The 17310-nt window shown below is 36.7% G+C and overlaps 1 protein-coding gene across 6 annotated transcripts in view; it reads left to right on the forward strand.

Annotated features, from left to right (window-relative positions):
* EPHA7 (EPH receptor A7) overlaps positions 1-17310 on the forward strand; it is a 195701-nt gene that overhangs the window by 134169 nt on the left and 44222 nt on the right. For 2 of the 6 annotated variants that reach the window (XM_050316513.1, XM_050316512.1), the window contains exons 10-15: positions 495-620; positions 4727-4912; positions 5448-5509; positions 6509-6718; positions 7816-7965; positions 12393-12586. In XM_050316513.1, the coding sequence (XP_050172470.1) occupies positions 495-620; positions 4727-4912; positions 5448-5509; positions 6509-6718; positions 7816-7965; positions 12393-12586 (928 nt within the window). Of the gene's footprint in view, positions 1-494; positions 621-4726; positions 4913-5447; positions 5510-6508; positions 6719-7815; positions 7966-12392; positions 12587-13692; positions 13849-15020; positions 17129-17310 lie in introns of those variants that run through there. The other 4 variants (XM_050316510.1, XM_050316511.1, XM_050316508.1 and 1 more) reach the window with 4 other exon arrangements.

A 17310-nucleotide genomic window follows, 5' to 3' on the forward strand; every position in this document is an offset into this window, starting at 1 on the left:
CACAATCTGCAAAAAATATATATTATATTCAGTAATTTAGGCAAATTGAAGGAGGTGAAGAAATGTTTCAAATCTCACTAGAAGACAGAAACAATGTGAAGAAATGCTATTTATGCATCCTGGGACAAAAGGATAAGCTGTCCTTAGACAGAAAAGAAACTTTCACCTCCTCTGCTGGTCTTGTACCCCCTTCCCACCTTTGTTTTTACCCCCACTCAGCCCTTACATTTTATTCCATTAAGCACTATTTAATATTTATTACTTAGTTCAAGGTGGAGATGTTAGTCATTTTTAGAGATGGGATTGTGTACTTGTGTCAGCATGCTTGCAGATGATGCCTAAAACTAAGGTTGCTTCTCAGAGCGGCTCTGACTCAGGCAGTGTGGAAACAGGTTCACTCTTCCAAGGAGCACTCTGCATAATGAAATTCCTGGGCTGACTGCACAATAAGTGCTTTTGCTTCATCACAGTCATGCTTTCTTACATCATTACAGTTAAATTTCCAGGCACCAAAACCTACATTGACCCTGAAACCTACGAGGACCCAAATAGAGCTGTCCATCAATTCGCCAAGGAGCTAGATGCCTCTTGTATTAAAATTGAGCGTGTGATTGGTGCAGGTAAGGCTGCCGTGGCTTCCTGATTCAACTGTTCCATTTAGCGGGGATCGAAACTCATACATCATAATGACAGGCAAATAATTATACCTCAAGTATAGAAGAACTTTTTGCATTTGCTAGAGTGGTTAAGAGCAGTGAAGCTGCACTCACTTCTAAAATGTAAAGAACAAACAGGGGAAAAGCCCAACAAAAGAAACAAATAAATGAGTAAATTAAAAGTCTTGCTTGACATTGAAAGCTTGTTGGTTTCTAATCCTGTATCTGCTGTTAAAAATGGAACTGGGGGGAGTGGGCCAGTTTTGCTGCCTATTATTTACTGTCAGAGTAAAGACGTTAGGCATTTGTGCAAATTCTGCTCACTTGCCTTTTGCAAGAGGGCTTTTTGACCTCTGAAGCTTCGTTCATGTGAATAAGGAAAACTGATTGCAGCACAAAATCTTAAATAGAGACTAGGAAGGTCTTGTTTCTGTATAACAAAATCTTCCCTAAGGCTGTTTTTTCTTCTACCATTTTTCTTTTTGATATTTTATGAATACAAAAAGTTATTGTTTAACTTCTTATGACTGATTGTAATTGCTTCAGCACTACATTGCTTTTCTTCCTCTTGAGCTGTCTACCACCTACTTAAGCCATAGTGTTCATGCTCTAAAAAGGCAGTTTCATTTGTTTGCATTAATAAGATATATGACATTTTTATTGCACTACTCCATGTAGTGAAATTAAGTTTCCATGGGTAAGAAAAATATCAAATACTTTGGATTCCTGGAGGAAAGGTTCATTTGCTTTCCTGTTGTTTTATACAAGTATTAGTAGAATGCTTTCTAAATCACCCTGTAGTTTGGCACTGTAAATTACATACTGCGGTATTATTTAAAAACAGGACAAGAAATATCTCTAAAATAAGCTGGTTTACCTGTAAGAAAATCTTTAGACTTAGAATTCACTCCTTTTCAAAGTAACCCCACTCATGTTGAATCATGTCTCAATCAAGGAGTAGTAGCATTGAAATTAACCACACTACTGAGCAAATTATTCCTTCAGATGAGTAAGAGCATAAGAATTTAGCCCTTGCTAACTAGGAATTTTTGCGAGGCTAGAATGGCAGCATCTCCTCTAATAAATACACAAGACACAAGATTAGCATAGACAAATTGTGGAGCTTTATTTTTTGCTCTGAGTTAGAAAGCTACTAGTATAGCAACAGTTCAGAGCACAAAGATATATTCCATTGGATTTTGCCAATGCCTTCTGAACAAAATGCTGAAAACACTTGAGCTGCACAGTATACAGTTTAAAATGTATTTTCACTGTTATGACAAATTCCAGAATGTTATTTTGTTGACTGCAGTTGAATTTATTCTTGATTTTAATGAGTATAACTAATAGCAAAAATAACTAACGTGTGTCAGTAGTCATTCAGACTAGAAGTGCAATGGTGAAAGCATATTGTGTGTGGCATTTAGCTATGGCTTTAACCTGTTAATGTAAATAGCAAACCGGAATGAAATGAAATGCAGTCCAGGAAAACAGAATGTTAAAGACCCAAAGCAGCAGCTGAAACTCATACATCAAATAAGAATATGGAATTTCTTTTAGTGACAGCACCAGAAAAGCCACTTAGCTATCTCAATGTGCATCAGCAATGCTGGCTGCATCAACTATTGAGTAGTACCATGTCTCTCAGACAAACACGGTGCAAGTATGCTTGTGCTTAATTTGCATGAGGGATATGTGCTTTCCTTGCCAACATTTTCATTACCATCCCGCTGTGGCCACCTGTCAGATACGGAATATGGTGTCCACTATGTTAAGTTGTTCATACCACACATCCTTTGTTTTAGCCTCTGCCTTGTTGACATGCTGAGCTAGTGGCTGTGTGGCTGTGCAGTATTCCCACTCTTGTTGTCATATTTTCCGGTTCATTTTTGGGCATCATTTCAGCTGAATATACTATTTTCTTGGGAATAAAAGTAGTTCATTGGCTAACATCCTGGCCTGAAATGCATAACATACAAGTTCAAGTTTCTGGTTTGCTGGAGTGTGCATGATTTGCTTTTGGAAATCAATCAAAATCAGATCACAGAGAACTGGAAAGGAGTTAAGCCCTAGTGTCTTCTGTGCCAAGTATCCTAATTACCTGGCTCTGAAATATCACAGACACACACTTATGCTCATGTCTTGTTTTCGGTGTGGAAAAAAAAAAATTCAAAGAACTGCTAGAGAAAATTGTTATTCTTCAGTAAGTTCTTGAGGCTAGGGGTTATGAGTGAGGTGAGTGATGAATTCATTAATAGTCATCCATGTTGCTAATGAAGTGCAGGAGGGAGGTTACGGCACCAAGCTAAGGGCATGAGCATCTAGTTGTTGTGTATGTAACAGCTATGCCTCATGGTATTCATAGCTATGACATGGCTATTTAGACCTTGACTTCAGTGCCCAAGGGCAGTTGAGGATAATGTGCAGGCAGGAACACTTGTCTGGCCAATTAGCTCAGGTGCAGCACAGTATTAACAGAGGTATATGGAGTTGATTTCAGCTAACCTTGATTCAGCCAGCATAGTGCAGTAGGGAGAGGAATTTGATTCTGTATGCAGTCACCTCCTATAAGATTCATAAAACAAGCCATACTGAGTGGAGATTTGTCCAGACAAGTCAGTTGGAAATATTAAGTCATGGTCTAAGTTCTACCTTTCTGACTGGAGAACTCCAAAACCGATACCCAAGTACTGCTTTTTTCTTTCCCCAACCTCTTCTCTTGGGGCTGTCAGGAGAACCATAGTGTTTGAATGCTGACAGTGTCCTAAACAAGATTTTTCAGAGCCCATCCATTAGGACACTTCAACATCTATCTCTTCAGGCATTCAGACCCATTTCCAAGCATACCTCTCTCCCCTGCCAGCCAGACATCTTGACAGTGTATATGTGCACTTAAGTTCTATGTCCCAAGAGGACTCTCTAATAAACTCTCTGTGTCTTACCTCATTCAGTCATTTTTTTCAGCACTCCTCCTAAAACATGTCTTAGATGTAGGTGTGTCTGCATACTTGTGTATACATAAGAGCTTAATGTTAAGGCGCTACACAGGTATGCAAGAGATAAGTTTCTGACTTGATTTGATTTGGAGGAGGGCCTTGGAACTACATCTCCCATACTCCAGATGAATTTGCAAAGTACAAGATTATTAAATACTTTTGCGATGAATCTTTCTCTTTAAAGATATGTTCCCCTTTATTCAGTATGTGTTACTACCCTTTTCTTCTATATTTACAAAGATATTTTTCTTCCTGGCTGCAGTATTGGATAACTCACTTTGTTTCTCTTCTTATATAGCTGTGAGGCTAGGGACGATCCTTAAATCGTTCATAATCTCATTAATATCGAGGTAGATGTATTGCCATTCAGCACCACATATCACGTTTCCGTCCTCTTTCCTGTCTGATGGAGTCCAGTAACTTCTTTCCCAAATTTGGTTGTTACTGGTTTTTTTTGTAGTCTTTCTGGCTGTTTCTTCTTTTGTATCACATGCTTCTTCAAGTTCCATTGTCTGTTAGTTCAGAACCTTTTACAAACTTGCAGCATTTGCTTATGTTTGTTTAATGTAACAAAATTGTTATAAGTCACACCTTTCATTTCATAATCTGCAAAGTAAATTATCTTGCTTGAAGGTAATAATGTCATGCTTCATTTAACACCATAATGATGCTAAATTAAAAGCAGATCTTCAAGACCTGACTCTTGAAAGAAAAAAAGCCATTTGATCTAAAGATAGCAAGGAAACAATGTAGAGCAGAATGACATTTTCGCTTAGAAATGGTATTAGTAATTCTATAATAGTGTTTTCTTATGAAAAGCACTTCATTTTTATATCCTGATTTTGAAACAAATGCAAGAAATTGCTAACAATTTAAAATATTCAAATAACAGTCTTGTTGACTGGGTTAACATGAAGTGTTTATTCCGTAAGGGTCAGTAATTCAAGGTAATCCATTTCAAATATGAGCAATCACATGCAAGATTTAAACACACACTTAGGCGGTGAGTTGAATCAAGGCCTAAGGAAAATATTGATAGTTGGAGCAATTCAGCATTGATCTACTTCATTTTAGGAGAGTTTGGTGAAGTGTGCAGTGGGCGTCTAAAGCTTCCTGGCAAGAGAGACGTTGCAGTAGCCATAAAAACTCTGAAAGTTGGCTACACTGAAAAGCAAAGGAGAGACTTCCTGTGTGAAGCAAGCATCATGGGACAGTTTGACCATCCCAACGTTGTTCACTTGGAAGGGGTTGTTACCAGAGGTAAGCAGCAGCTCGATCTGTCAGTCAAATAACAATGCCATGGCAGAAATTACTCAAGCTTATTCATGGTCAAAGATTCAAATTATAAACAGACTGTACACTCCTAATGGATTTTCTCCTGATGCGTAACTAACTAAAACAATACTTACTTTATGCTACAACCTGAGGAAAAAAAAATTTAGATGTACGCATGATTAAAAGATGAAGTACTTTGAAACATATTATTTTTCTAGTTTCATTTAGCCTCAAAGACCATGCAGAGAGATAAGGTTTCTTATGTCCTTTCAAATTATCTGAAGTGTCATTATTCCAGAGTCCTATTCACACAGGAGGAGGTAGGAGGACACACTGACTTTTTGATTTGTATGGTTCGATTTTGTGAATCATGACCACATTCCATTAAGATATTTAAGAAATTAGAGCTCAGTAACAGTACTGGAGGGCTCAGAAATGCTCGTTGTCTCAGCGATTCAGTCCTGCAAAGGAATAACGTGTGTTTTATCAAAAAAGGCACTCCATTTCTCTTTTCTTTCAGGGAAACCAGTCATGATTGTAATAGAATACATGGAGAATGGGGCCTTAGATGCATTTCTTAGGGTGAGTACCAAAATGAAAAGTTATATAAACATATTTAGAGTGACATATATTACATAACGACACTTTTAAAAAGTATGGTTTATATATGTGATATGTACATGTATACCTGCACAATATTAATATAATTAAAATGGTTTTCAGGCTGAAATGGAGCTTGACAAATACTAGCAGTTCTCTGTGTTATTTCAGCAAAACCAGGTCAAAAATGAGAGGATCAGATAAGATCATATGGAGACATTCTAGGAATTTATGTGATTTAATATGGCATAAACACAGTGGGTTTTATTGTTGCCACCAGTTGGAATTAAAATCACTGATACATGAAGCCCAATCTTCTGCGTTTTGGGTGCAGAATTTTATTGTGTCAGCATGATGGAAATCAGAATAAAAGAATCCCTAAATGAACTGTGGTTCTGTTTAAGAGACAAACGACGGAAGAAGAAATGCAAGTTCCCAACAATTCATCATTTTTTAAGCATGTTCTGAACTTGCCAGTTCTGACTCCTTACCAGGTATGCAATACAGTGTGAGATGATGTATAAACACTCTATAGAGAACAGAAATATTGTTTGATAAACTCCAAACTATCAATAAAAATTATCAGTAGCTAAGGTTCCAAAAAGGAGATAGTTCTTATTTTCTTGATACAAATAATTACACTGCGAGATGAAGAGCATAGAAGCAAACTATAAGAGCTTCAGGTAATCTTCAACAGGTAATCCCTTAGAAGCAATTTACCATGAATTAGACAAAAATGGATAGTTTTTTAGATGAGCAAGTTTTGCTACAATTAGTAGATTAACTACTCACACATTTCTTAAGTGGATTTACTGCTTTATGTCAGAAGAAATTAAAACTTGTGTTTGAAGTAAGTTTCTTTGCCCTAGGATGAATTGCCACAGAAAGAGTAAAGAAGTAGAAAGCTGAAGATGTAAAACTAATTCTTATTTCTCTTCTCAGCTATACTAACAAGAATTGCTGCTCCTTTCTTCCCTCCAGAAACATGATGGGCAATTTACAGTCATTCAACTAGTGGGAATGTTGAGAGGAATTGCTGCTGGAATGAGATATTTGGCCGATATGGGATATGTACACAGAGATCTTGCAGCACGCAATATTCTTGTCAACAGCAATCTTGTTTGTAAAGTATCAGACTTTGGCCTTTCCAGAGTTATAGAAGATGATCCAGAGGCTGTCTACACTACAACTGTAAGAAAAATTGATGGGTTTTCAGAGTTTTGAGATGTGGTTATTAAGAAGCAGCATATCTTCTAGAGAGTATAGATAAGAGAAATACATTAATTGCTTGGGAAATGTTAGCCAGTCAAAAGGAAGAGTCCCTGCAGAAATACGACTGTAATTAGGAAATAATATTTTTGTAAGAACATACATTTGTATTTGGTAAAGTTCTAAACATTTTATACAGCATTTTCATTATTCCCTTCCTCGTGATTTTCTGTTTGAACAAATAAGGAAGTTTTACCCACAAAAATTTTAATCATCTAATTTACTGTGAGTCAATTAAAATCTTTGTAGGCTATTACTGATTTTCAGACTAGATTTATCTCCCCAAAAGGTTGACTAGCTTGAGGCTAGACTGTGACAAAGCTCAACTCCTATATTTTCCCTTGCTTGTGGGTGGGACGCTTTTCTTAAATACATAGTCATCAGGCACACTGTGCTCTTTACTTTTTGTTGAGCCAGCTCCACTTTCCCACCCATGGGGCCTCGCTGTACCTATTTTCTCATGCTGAGGGAAGGAGGGGCCCCTGGAATCTGCTCCAGCAGGCACAGGGATCCAGGAAACCACACCAGTGTTCACAGCTGTCACTCCTGCCATTGGGCTCTAAGTGGAATCCTGGTTTAAAAATGTCAGACTGAGACTTCAGAGTAGACATATGACAAGTCAATGGGATTTATATGCACAGGTTGAGATTCACTTCACCTACCTTCAACCAGTCAGGAATTAAATGAATAGTGTAAATCAGACATCTAAGCACCCCTTTAGCATCAATGAAGGGATAAGCTCTTCCAAAGAAATACGTCCAACTTAGCTTAGACAATTATCTGAGTTTTCATGTTCCAAGTGTTTTAAGAGGCTAAACTTCCTTAGAGAGCCTTGCAAATTCTGTAATTGGTCAACCATAGTCGATAAGTGCTGCTTTTGATGTTGATGGAAATAAACACATTCTATTGAAGATGATACAAAAATTTGGGGAGAAAAAAAAAACGAGAACCTTCTTCTTCCTTTTTTTGTGTGTTTGTCTGTTTGTTTGTTGTTTGTTTTTGTTGGTTTTTTTTCATAGGGTGGAAAAATTCCAGTGAGATGGACGGCTCCAGAGGCCATTCAGTACCGCAAATTTACATCAGCCAGTGATGTGTGGAGTTATGGGATAGTTATGTGGGAAGTAATGTCTTATGGAGAACGACCTTACTGGGACATGTCAAATCAAGATGTAGGTTTGTTTGCTTGTGAATGTGTGTGTGTGTTAGTGTGTTACTAAAACCAAAATTACTTATTGCAAACACATACGCATGTATTTCACTATAAATGCATAAAATGTTGGTATGGTTCTCACAAAATGAAAAAGTTGCAGAGCTTTCACTTTTTACCTACATGGAAATCTTTCCTGTGCCACATGGATATTGTAGGTTTCTTTTCTGAGTATCAAGTAAAACTGGATCATTAATATGTGCTCTTCACTTTATTATGTTTAAGCATGGAAAGAATGAATTTTTTTTCCAATAAAAAGTAATTCTAAGGTTTCTGACCTTAGAGCAATGATTAATCAGTCAAAAAAAGTTGTTAAAAGTCTGAATGGCAGTTAATGACCTACTTTGCCTTTTTCAAGTTAATTATGCTGATTTAACCATACTCTTGTTTGCATAAAATATGATCCAGAGCAACAGGTCAGCAGTAATAGAACAGATGGGTGTTAATTTTGATTTCTGACAGGAGTATCTATTAATATAGAAATTACATAGGAAAAAGCCATACAGGTGCAAAAGTTGTCAGAAAGAGTATCAATTAAAGTTCTTCACGTGGGGGCTTGAGTGTTCTTTTAATTGTTATTTTAATTTTTTATTGAATTATCAACACCAAAGTTAAAAAAAGAAAAGATAAAAGTGTAAATGATGAGTCAGTTTGGCACAGTGCAAAGTTGTTAATATTTGACAGGTCTCAGTGTCAAAGATTTCATGGACTGTCAAAATATGGGCAAACAAGTCCTTGGGGTAGAGGAAGAGAAATATTTACATTCCCTAGACACTCCGTAGAGTTTCATTTCTTTTGACACCTTCCTTCTGTACTAGATTCAAACATAAAAGAAGTCTGACAGGAATATAAGATGCCTCAAAGGCAAACCTTATCTATCTTTCAGGCAACAATAAGGAAAAACTTTTAAACAGGGGAGAAATTTTGGTATTTCCATGCTTGTTGTTGGATTTTGAAAAGTATTCCTTCTATTGAAAATTGCATGTAAAGCACATGGCTGAGCCTTTTTGAAAAAAAATAGCTAATTACAACTTCTTACAGTTTCATCCATTTTTAGCAGCTTTCATGATAATCTTCAATAGCACATAGTTAAAAGATGCATCAGCTGCTTGGTAAAATACTTTGAAATATTCCTGTAAGCTGTGATCTTCAGGCATGTCCTCCCAAAACATATGCACATCCTACCAATCTCATAGATTAATCTATGATGCAAAAATTTAGAATCCCCTTATGATTTATTATTTATTCTCCTTCAAAGTTACCAGTGGGAATATTTAACTGAAATAAAAAATGCTAAATGTGTCCTTCTAATTTTGCATATGGATTCAGTTTATATATCTTGAGCGTATCATTTTGCCTTAAAAGTGCATGTGGGCATAGTCATAGACCAGACCAGATCTCCTAAAAAAATACATCTCGCTGACTTTAGACCTTAAATAGCATTTCTTTAATTCTGCCTTTCTTCCTTTTAAGTCATCGCTTTAGATTGATGGAGTATACAAATTTCTTTTGTGATCTCTCAAGAACAAGTTCTTTTAGCAATGACCTAGAGCTAGGGTGCACCGAAAGAACACTCATCCTACAAGCTCCCTGCAGAGGCACAGCAGGCTGACCACAGATAATTGACAGAGTTGTCCCAGCTTCTCTGAACAGTGGGCTCACCTCAGCTTAATCCTTGCTCCTAGGCCTCAATCCTCTATTTCCCATTAGACATACGGTGTTCTTGCTTTCATTCACTTATTGACTCCAGTAGAGATTATTTCTTCAGAAAAGGGAAAGAATTTAGGCTTATATATTTTTTCTTTGCTGTACTCCTGGATTTATTACCATTATTATAATTTGCATTATTATTATATACCCAAAAGCAGAGTTCTAACGTTACATTGTCCAGTTACCCGTATTTAGTACTTCATTGTTGGTATCCAGTATATAAAGTGAACAGACCTTCTCTATTCTGCTTTACATCCTCAGATAGCCTGATTATGATAAAAGCATACTTGAGTCTTAGCAGTATTCTCTTTTTGCAGTAAAAGCAGAATTTCAAAAACGAATCGTAGGAAATGTAAATAGTATAAATCAATTCTATTAGTAAGAACTCCAGCTGTGTTCTCTTTGTAGATTTGCTTATTTAAGAAAAAAAAAAAAAATCCTGCATCTATTTCATTATCTTTGAGTACTGATTTTTTGACACCTCTGGCTCCTTTTTAGCAGAGTGGACTTGTCTTACTTTACTTATCAATATTTTAAAATATTTTTTCAGTGTTTTGAATATTGGCAGAAATTTCATCCATCTCTAGCTGACTCATTATTTTATATTTCCAAGTTTCTCAAGAATACTCATCAGAGAAACTGATTCTGCAGTATCAAAACCTTTCAAAGGTTTCATCTTGATTTCCACTTCTCTTCAGGTTTCTCTGCAGACTGTAGTGAAGGGGGAAAACTCCTGTTTGTGATCCTTTCATTCATGTCTTCGCTGTCCCTTACATTCTTGGATATAGTTTTATGTAGATGTTTACCAGTTAATAAGGGTCTTAAATATTTGGATGGTTGTGTTGCTCTTGCTGTTACCTAACTTTTACATTCCTCACTGGTGATCTCTGTCTTCTGACCTCTTAGGCAATTAGTTCATTGGTGGTAAATCATATGTAGCATGCTTGAAGGGTTTAATACCTTTTGCCTTTTAGAAGGTCAGAAATTTCTGCAGTACTTTTCCCAGCACACCAGTCGTCCTGTACATACTGTAGCTTATTTTTTGCTTTTATTCCACTGCTACTTCTAAGTGTAAGGAGCTGTTATTTTGGTTTTCATCTTCATATAGCTCTAAAGAATCTTACGTTTTACTTTTAATGTTTTGTTTCCTATATAGTTCTATTCTTTCAATTTCCCTGTTCTTCTGCAGAAAACCTCTCTCCACACCCTCTCTGACAGACAACTTCACCTTCTAAAAGGTCATCGCACTCATTCTTCAAGGTGTGGATATTTCTGCAGGAGTTGAATATTTCTCAGTCATTTTTGAGCTGTAGGACAGTACTGTCATTCTAAATGTTCAGAGAAAAAGCTGTGTCCTAGGAAGATGAGGCAACTTCCCTGAGGTCAGAAGGACATTCTGTGACACAAACCTGCAGTCAGTGCCCTACCACTGGGTTATGCCTTACCTTTTCACAAAACTTCTTTTATGCAAAAGGTTTTGATACAAAACCTGGCTGGATTTCAGTCAGCTTTTTGAAGGTCGTTTTATATTGTCTGCAGTTCTGTCTACTTTGCAGTCTACTGCTTTTACATTTTCTCACACAACCTATGGAGTATTTTCTGTCTGAGGTTATTACTTTTACTAAAACCTGGATATTCAGTAACTTTGTTTATCATAACAGATCTACTTCCTAGAACTACATCCAGAACAGCTTCTGATCTTGCTTTCTGTACAAACCAGGGGAGAAGACAGTCCTATGCACTACCCTTCAGGAACGAGCACCCTTCCTTAGCAATTCTAATGCTGCCGTGTCAGTCAATGTCAGTATACTTGAAATCCCCCATGAACAGTATTTTAGCCCTTTTTCACTAGCTTTCTTTATCTGCCTTGCTTCCTGATGTGCTTTCTTATTCTGCCCTCAAGGTTTACAGCAGTTTGCTGTGATTTTACTTCATCTGTTTTTATTTTTTACTTAAATCCAAATGGACTTGGCTGAGGAAGTCAACAGGTGGATGTAATTCTTGGTTTAGACATTTATGCTCTCCTTCGATCATATCATCATCTAGCATCATCTCTTATTAAATCTAACTTTCTGTGGTATATTAAAATACCATTCACCCAGATCTTTCTCTCTCACATGGCACACTTCTGCTACTTTATCATTAATATAACATGGCTAGACACAGAATATAACTTTTGTCCCTACCAATTTCTGTCTGCTAAACATTTTTCTTGGATCTTTTTATAATACCTTCAGGCATTTTGTATTTTATATGTGCATGCACAGATCTCTTATCCATTTAAAACTCAGTTGCTTCTACCACACACTCTTTCATAAAAGCCTTGGGGCAAGTAATAAAGTTTTCTGAAATAACTCCATTTATCACTCTATCTGTTACTCCCTTGGTGAATTTAATTGTTGTTCCCTGCTACTCACTTGTCTAGTTAATTTAGCTATGTTCTGCACATATAGAACAATATGCTTAATAAGCCCAAAGATAAAGTTGAGGAAATTACTTGAAAACCTGAAGGCTAGTGTCAAAACAACGGACTCATATCTTTGCAACACTGATGGCAAATTTTAGTTTATTGATTTTTTTTTTTTTAAATTTATATTTTCTTATTTTTTTGAACTGGGTAGCAATATGTATTCTTTAAATGACTGTTGATGAAAAATAATTAACTATGTTGGCTACTAGGTTATAAAAGCAATTGAAGAAGGCTATCGTTTGCCAGCACCCATGGATTGCCCAGCAGGACTGCACCAGCTGATGCTGGATTGTTGGCAGAAGGAACGTGGCGAAAGGCCAAAGTTTGAGCAGATAGTTGGTATTCTGGACAAAATGATTAGAAATCCAAACAGCTTGAAAACACCACTGGGAACCTGTAGCAGGTAAGAAAAGCTTTAGTGTGTGTTCTTATGGTGGTGCATGTGGCTAGGTTCTGGATGTTCTGCTTGGTGGCTGGTTCCAGTTCACACTTACTTCATCTGTCTCCCAGTTCCTTCTTCTTTCTGTTCCCTGTTCTTCCCTTCCTTCATTTGCCCTTCTTTTTTTACCATACTGAACAAAACCGAAAAGGACTTTCTTAAAACAAAAAAAACAACCAAAATAAATTAAATATCATGGAACTAACCACATTTCTCTGTAAACTACTGCCTGTTCATCACTCTTTCCACACTCTTACCACTCGCAGTCTTTGTTTTCTTTTTTTCTTAAAATTGTAAAGTCTGGAGAGCAAGGATCATTGTCTATTGTAGTTTTATGTAATGCATCCTTTGCCCTAGGAATGGCCACGGTAGAAAAAGTAATTAACAATACTCACACTTGGCCAATGTACTTTGACATGCTACACTCTAGCATTTTCTGGCTTTAACTCCTTTCAATGATTGCATCTCATTGTATTTCATGGTGTAGTTTTTAATGGCTTCTTCATAAATTTCAGGTGAATTATTTAATCATGACAATCTTTTGATCTGCTAGCTAGATCACTGCATTAGGGAATCAACCGGCCTTAGTTCTGCTCCTGATTCTTCTACCGACTGATTTGCTGCGTGACCTTAAACAACTTACTTTGTGTCTCTGCTCTTTCCTTGTCTGTGTTTTGTCCCATCCAATTGAATAATGGGAATAGCTACCCCTATATTTTCTAAAATGAGTAAAAGAATAGCATCTTTATTTTACTCAGCAACTTAGTTGTAGCTGCTGTCATGCTAGGTAATAAGGTTGATTTTCTGTTGGTAACAGTAGTCCATTAGGCTGATTTTGCTCACTCTGACCTTTCATCTTTTACGTGAATAAGCTTAGGAAGTACATATTGTGAGCTACAGAGTAGTCAAGAGCTATTCACAGAATAATCTAAACTGTGTATAAAGGCCTATTACTTTCTACTCTTGACATTTTTAATACCCCAGACTTATTTGACTCTCACCTTGCTAAATACTCCCTGATGTTTTACTCTCTTTGGAAACAACTTACTTTCCTTTTTCCTTCTCCGTAGACCAATTAGCCCTCTTCTGGACCAGAACACTCCCGATTTTACCACTTTCTGCTCCGTAGGCGAATGGTTACAAGCTATTAAGATGGAAAGATATAAGGATAATTTCACAGCAGCAGGCTACAACTCTCTTGAATCAGTTGCCAGGATGACTATTGAGTAAGTTAGTACTGGGCATGTTTAACTTGCATTTAGGGAATTTTTAGGTAAAATAATAAACAATGTTCAACTCCAAAACTTTACCCTGAGTACAAACATGGTACCTGGGGTCAAACCAGCCATTTTAGCAGCTGACGATGTTATAGTAGAGCATCTGATGAAAGGGCAAATACCCTGCTACCTCTGTGTGGCATCACATGTTTCTGTGCTTTTCAGAACAATTGAAGTAACACCAAGGGACTGGAATTTGAGGGAGAATGTGACCCATTTCAAAGTATTTATACGTATAGGAAAATAACCACTTTGCCTCTACTACCTAATTGGTACCATTTTCCAGATGTGTACTAGGAAGATGTGGAATTTTCTTCTGATTGGCTGGGGGCTGTCTGTGTCCTGCAAGCAAGGAATTTGCATCAAGTCTGCAGAAGCAAAACAATTTTCTGAAGGCAAGCATGGCCTGTATCAGTACTGCCATCTTGAACAGGTCTTCTTGGCACCTTGCAAATAACTTTCTTAGCAACCGAGCTCATGGTTGCCAAATATATGTAAATCCTTTTACAGAGAGCAGTGGTTTTCTAAACAAGTTTCTGACCAATAATTCTCAAGTTTGCAACCCTATTCTTATCTGCCTGGTGTCACTAGGAGTCTCAGCCTATAGCTTGTGAACTGTCATCAGAGCCCACAAGCTTCTAGCACTAGTAGTGGTGGAGTTTAAACAACTGCTCCTCTTTTACTTGCATGATGGGTATGGGTCAATATGCAAAGGCTTTCTCTAGGCATCTCTTTAGGAAACAGAATATGATCCCCAAAATCTTGTATTTATACATTGTCCTGAAAGCCACCCAAAGTATTTTCCAACAGAAGTGCCTTTGTCTTCGGGTGTCCTTGAAAGCCACAATGAAAGATTATCATAATGCAAAACATACTGGCCTCCTTCTCAGAAGTGGAGACAGGCAGTGTAATTACGTGAGACTTGCCATGTAATTGCACTCCTGGCTGAGAGGTTGACCAGTGCCTCTATGAACTTCACAGTACTGAGGTGAGGTTCCAGCAGAGCTACAATGTCAGGCACCTGTAGCCCAGACCACTACGTAGCTTTGACTCACAGTTGAATACCATACAATAGCAGTCTAAGTTGAAAAATTAACAATGTACGCATTTATCTTCCCCAGGGATGTGATGAGTTTAGGGATCACGTTGGTTGGTCATCAAAAGAAAATCATGAGCAGCATTCAGACTATGAGAGCACAAATGCTACATTTACACGGCACTGGCATCCAAGTGTGATAGACATTTCTCCCTTATGAGGGAGGTGACAGACTGAGAGAACAGCACTGGCCTTCAGTATATATGAAGTGCTGCTAGAAGACACTTGATTTCCTGGGTCCTTCCTGCAGTGAATAGAAGAGCTACAAGAAGCACCTACAGACTTGAACTCCTAAGTGCCACCAGAATTTATGAAAAGGGAATTAGGATCCACCAGTGGTGGCAAGGAAAACAGCAGTGACAATAAACAAAGTACTACCTGAATAAACATACAAACACCTTGAGCTCTCTAACCTCCTTTTTATCTAATAGACTTTTTAAATGTACATAAAAATTTAAAAAAGAATATATTTGTCAGATAAAATCATGATATTATTGTTGAATTCAACAAAATATTTTCCTTAAATCTGTGATTTCTGAATCTTTTTTTAATCATTTGTGTTTATTCTTCATAAAGACTTTCTTTTAGTATGATGTTTATATCTTTGGACCTTTTTAGTGCTAATTCTATGACACATTACTACACTGGGTACCTCTGAAGGATTATTTGAGTTCCTAGAGATTTAAAAAGCATGACCAAGCAATGTATATCTATCCAAACTTTGGTATCCTTTTGTGCCATTTACTTTTGTTAAATCAACACCGTATTGACATGGCTAGCTAATTGGCAGGGAGTCAGGAAAATGCAAGTTGCCAAGAGCTCTGATATTTTTTAAAGAATTTTTTAAGGTTACACATATACTATCTTTTAAAAGAAAATAAAAGAGAAAAAAAAAAGTAAAGAAAAAGAAAAGCAATAATGACCCCTAAGTAGTTCTAGGCACTTTTAGCAAATTGTTTGCAAGATGGTTTTAATGGGCTAGAGTTAAAATGAGATATATTCTAAGATGTAGATCTACAACTGTAAACCTGCTGAGACACTTCATTGAATGGGCAAGTGATTGTAGGAGTGTCTCTGAACACAGGTGCAGTTCTCCAGTGTTAACTAAACCATTTAATCTGAGTGCATCACATTTTTTTTCAGTACTCTGCATTAGCAAATCTGAGAGAAATAGCTGGTGTATATTTTCTATGAGTTTAAGCCGTACGCAGTCCAGCTGTCAGAATAAGGACATATGAGAACTGTAGAGCATGAGACAAGGGGCAGTTCAAAATTTTCAATTTTTTTAACAAGCTTTTGCTGCTCTGAATGAACATGCGTATGACACAACAGTCATTCTTCAGGAACAGAGATGCAAGGGTAGTTGCTCAATGGAACATGTTTTTACACCATTTACTTATATATGAATTTTGTTTGATTAAAATATTTAATTACCATAAGCAATAATGAATATTTATGAATTTATGAGTATTGCAAGAATGTATATGAACCGGAGAGAAAAATGCTTTAAAAAAAAAAATCTGAAAATTGTGAACTACCCCAGCAATGAAATGCTGTATTTCCAAAGAGAATTGGGCTGCTTCTATTGATTTTGATAGAGAAAGATCCCAGGGATCAGTCAGAAATTGGTCTGGTTTGATAATGTGGGCATCCACACAAAAAAAATAAAAACAAAAGAAAAACCTTGTAAATGTTCCTTTGTAAAACTTGTAAATTTTATTTATACTGTCTTGTTTTGTACACACATTTATGTGTAGTGAGCTCTGACTACATTGAAAATGCACTATATTTTTCTATTTTACTTGCAGAGCATCACAAACAAACATGTATATTCAGTGCTACATAATGTGTTTTCCCACATTTAGGACCAAAGATAGTTATCAAAAACTTAAACGCATCATTTTCCCCCTCCTTTTTTCTCCCCCTTTTTAGATCACTGTACAGTGTTATATTTGTCATTTTATTTATTTGATTGATTAGAAAAATCAGTTTGGTTATACTAATTTTTTGTCCCCCCCCTTGCCTTTGTTGAAGAAAATCTGTAAAAAGCTTTTAACAAGCATAATCCCGTTACATAGACACTTCCATTTGTAATCTTTGTAATAGACTGTAAATATATTTTTGGAACTATAATGCAATGTGCATAAGGGTTATTTTTCAGTGTCCATATATGATTGTTTATACAATTCACAGCACTTTACAGTCATGCTGAGAAGCCTAATTTATTGCCTGGATTTGGGCAGAGTAAGAAAAAAAGGTGACTATTCTTATTTCGTATTAGACTGTCATTCAGTAAAAATGGAGTTATTTTCATG

This window comes from Myiozetetes cayanensis, unplaced genomic scaffold (genome assembly GCF_022539395.1).
Source record: "Myiozetetes cayanensis isolate MyiCay16 unplaced genomic scaffold, myiCay2020 scf2-11, whole genome shotgun sequence".
In the NCBI taxonomy this organism is placed as follows: domain Eukaryota; kingdom Metazoa; phylum Chordata; class Aves; order Passeriformes; family Tyrannidae; genus Myiozetetes; species Myiozetetes cayanensis.